This window comes from Lactuca sativa, chromosome 1, assembly GCF_002870075.4.
Source record: "Lactuca sativa cultivar Salinas chromosome 1, Lsat_Salinas_v11, whole genome shotgun sequence".
Lineage (NCBI taxonomy): Eukaryota > Viridiplantae > Streptophyta > Magnoliopsida > Asterales > Asteraceae > Lactuca > Lactuca sativa.
In genome coordinates, this window is record NC_056623.2 from 120,773,147 (window position 1) to 120,776,640 (window position 3,494).

General features: G+C 36.0%; 1 protein-coding gene across 1 annotated transcript; it reads right to left on the reverse strand.

Moving 5' to 3' along the window:
- Positions 1 to 1,052: 1,052 nt before the first annotated feature.
- LOC111881626 (U-box domain-containing protein 4) lies at positions 1,053 to 2,288 on the reverse strand. Its single transcript, XM_023878030.2, has one exon. It carries the CDS (start codon positions 2,286 to 2,288, stop codon positions 1,053 to 1,055), a length of 1,236 nt encoding a protein of 411 aa, XP_023733798.2.
- Between the last annotated feature and the right edge of the window lie 1,206 nt (positions 2,289 to 3,494).

Here is a 3,494-nt window from a genome sequence, read left to right on the forward strand (position 1 = left end):
CAAAACTAATTAATTCCATAACTTATGTGTTTAAAGTAGTTTTAATTAAAAAATCTCTTCAAGTTCCATAACTTGAGGACAAGTTATGGAAGACTTTAAACTAATAAAAGAATGTAACTTTTCTTTATTTTGTAACTTATGGAATTAACTAAGGTTACACATTTTATTACTTAATGAAGTGACTCTTGAACCTCCATAACTTGAGGACAAGACTCTTCATTTTTTGTAACCATTGCCAACTTTTATGAGTTTTATGAAACTTAAATGTGACTTTTCATATAACTTGAGGACAAGTTACAAAAACACATTGTAGAATCAACTCTTAGATTAAAATGGATTGAAAACACATAATCACTTAACTTTTCTATTAATCTATGCAACTCATAAGAACAAGATAATTCAAATCAAACTTTTTCATGTAATTTGTCTAAACCTTAAACTAATAAAAAAACATGAATCTATTGACAATTATCTTTGAAATTGGATTAGCATGAACATTACCACATCAAAAACAAGTTTATAAGTCCAAAAACATCTTAAGGTAATGTTCCTAGTCCAATTCCGACCAAAACAATCGAATATATGTTGTGTGGGGGTCCAACTCGTCGAGTGCACGAACAAAATCGGCGAGTTGCACTACTAGAAAAACAGCCTTTAATGACGTGCAAACAATGACACGCGGTGATTTACGATACGCAAAAGCGTGCGCTCTAAAAATAATGTCATCTCTTCAAACTTTTGAAGGATAGAGGTCACGCTTTTGTGCGTGCCCTAAAATTAATGTCCAAGAAAAAAAATTAAAAACACGGAGGGCACTTATTTAAAAATGGGCGTCGTCTAGAAATGTCGCTTTATATTTTTTTGAATGAAAGGCACGTTCTCTTTTTTTGCAGCTGGGGGGAAACGAAAATCCCAAAAGTTTGAAATGCCGCCATTGTTATCCTCTATCTTATTTCCATCTTTCTTCTCTCTCTCTCTCTCTCTCTCTCTCTCTCTCTCTCTCTCTTTCTCTATCTCTCTTACTCTAATACCCAAAAAAAACCCTAATATCATCACAAATCCTCTTTTCTCCCACAACAAAATCGCAATATCACCAAATCTTTGATCCCGTCTTCTGAACAGATCAAACCTGCAGGGGTTCTCGATTTCTCTATGTTGATGTGTGGTGACACGAACAAAAAAAGGAGTGTAGCGCCTCTACCTTTCAATTTCATTTGTCTCGCAAGTAATCTGAGTTCACCGGTGGCGTTCCTGACTGTATCAATGGAAGCGCTGCTCAAGTCGCTGACCAATTTCTTCACCTGCGTTTCGAGTTCCGTGAGATCAGGTCTCGCTTCAGTAGCAGAAGAAACAACTCTCGGCCCAAAAGATGATCTCCGCCATATTTGGTTTCGTGCTCTGTTTCCTAATCGAGGTGAAACTGCATGCTGGGAAGCAGCAATGGCAGCCTGAGGCTCTGCCGCCAGCTCCCCTGAAGCATCACTATTGTAAGCGGTTGCCGGAGCTGAAGAAGACGACTCAATTGCAGGTGCCTCCGGTGGTGATCCTTCATCCACTCCAGATGGTCCAGGTCCAGGTCCACCGGAATCCAAACTTTTCTCACCGGATTCAACTGTATTAAACTCATTCCCCTTTCCAGAATCTTCTGAAGATGAATGGACATGACGATGCACTGGAGAAGAAGCTTCTTCCTGATAGATTCCATTCGATCTAGGTGAAGTAGGTTGATTCAAGGTTAACCTTAATGGCTGCTTTACAGGATCTGGGAGTTTAACATTGTGGGATTCACACCAATTAGCAATCAATGCTTTCACAGTGTAATTAGGAATCAAATTATTATGAACAAGAGTTTGCATTGTTTTAGGGCAAACATTGAGTCCAAGATTGATCCAATTACGAATATACCCCCGCTCATATGTCTGCCCAGAAGCTACAATCACAGGGTCTGTCATCAATTCAAGTGACAGTGGACAACAGAAGTCTGGAGGAATTGGAACAGGGTTAGAGCTTTCTGATTGTTTCATTTCCACAAAGCAATCATGCATGTGTGTAACAAGAGCAATCATTTCTTCAATATACTCCAAATCCCCAATCTTTTCTGCTTGTTCAGCATTCTCCTTCAAGTTTTCAAGTGCAACAGCTTCGATTAGAAGTTCTTGATTTGTTCTTAAGCTTAACAAATCAGCAATTTTTGACCTAGTTTCTGAGCTAGGATCAGATCCTTCCACTTGTTCCCTTATAGCTTTTAAGACAATAGCCGATGGCTTTTCATATCCCATATGTTTCATTTGGTTTATTGGTTTGGCCTTCGATGGTGAAGAGGTTTGGCTGAATTCTACTAGTTTTGAATCTTTTAACACTATGGTTTTGTATCCAAATCAGGTGTCCATGATTCTGTTCCTTGTGAAAATTAGATTTGTTTTTTTGGCCATGTACCTATATATAATTTGGTTTATTGGTTTGTTTTTGGGTGTGCAGACTGAGCTGATATCTGATGATCAAAATGGAAATATTCTTGTATGGGACTTGATTGCAAACTCTCATTTCAAGATGGAAGATGGAGTTATACATGTTTATGCAAGTGAAAAGGGTAAGTCTGTAAATTAAATTATGATTTTACACTTATACTAATCATTTGTTTTCAACTCTCAGATTCTGTTGATCTCTTTCCTGTTGCAAGCAGTGCAAAAACTTTTTTCATTGACATGCATCACATTCTCAAAATAATCTCTGTTGGAAATGTTCGTTTTGCATGCTATCATCGATTTAGATTTCTTGAAGAGGTATGGTTTTCTTATATTCTATATATATATATATATATATATATATATATATATATATATATATATATATATATATATATATATATATATATATATATAGTGTGCAATACCTGAACAGGGAAATCCATTTGTGGTCTCCTGGTAGACTAATCCATGTTGTCCCAATTTACTATTGGTGGAAACATTTTATAGTCTCTCTGCTGAAAGAATCCATGGAAAGTAATGATTGATACACACATACACTATCTTCTTAGAAACATTTTACAAGTTTTTATAGTAGTAAAAGTAAATATAAATCTGAGCAGAGAGAGAATCTTGAATTTTGAATCAACCCTATATGTGAAAACAACCATTATGTTTTGAAAATATTAACTTTTTCACCTTAGAATGTAAGATCAACCCCATTCCTTGAATCTTGAATATTGAATCAACCCCATTTAAGATGTAAAATCTCTTTATTTCTAATGTGAAATTTAATTTTAAAATTAAAGTTACTGTTTACTAAAGACTGTTACTGTTGACAAAAACCAAGTAATTGTTTCTTGTATGCAGCTCGAAAGAGAGTTCTTCACCGAATATGGAGAGGCAGGAAGATATGAGGTTCAAGACGTGGTTGGAAAAGGCAGTTATGGTGTTGTAGGGTCTGCCACTGATTAGGCTTATTGATAAGTTTCAACTGGTGCCAGGTTTATTTACTTAATTACCCCTCCC

Excerpts from the sequence above, each read along its gene's own strand:
- LOC111881626 (XM_023878030.2), bottom strand. The coding sequence starts at position 2,288 with ATGAAACATATGGGATATGAAAAGCCATCGGCTATTGTCTTAAAAGCT.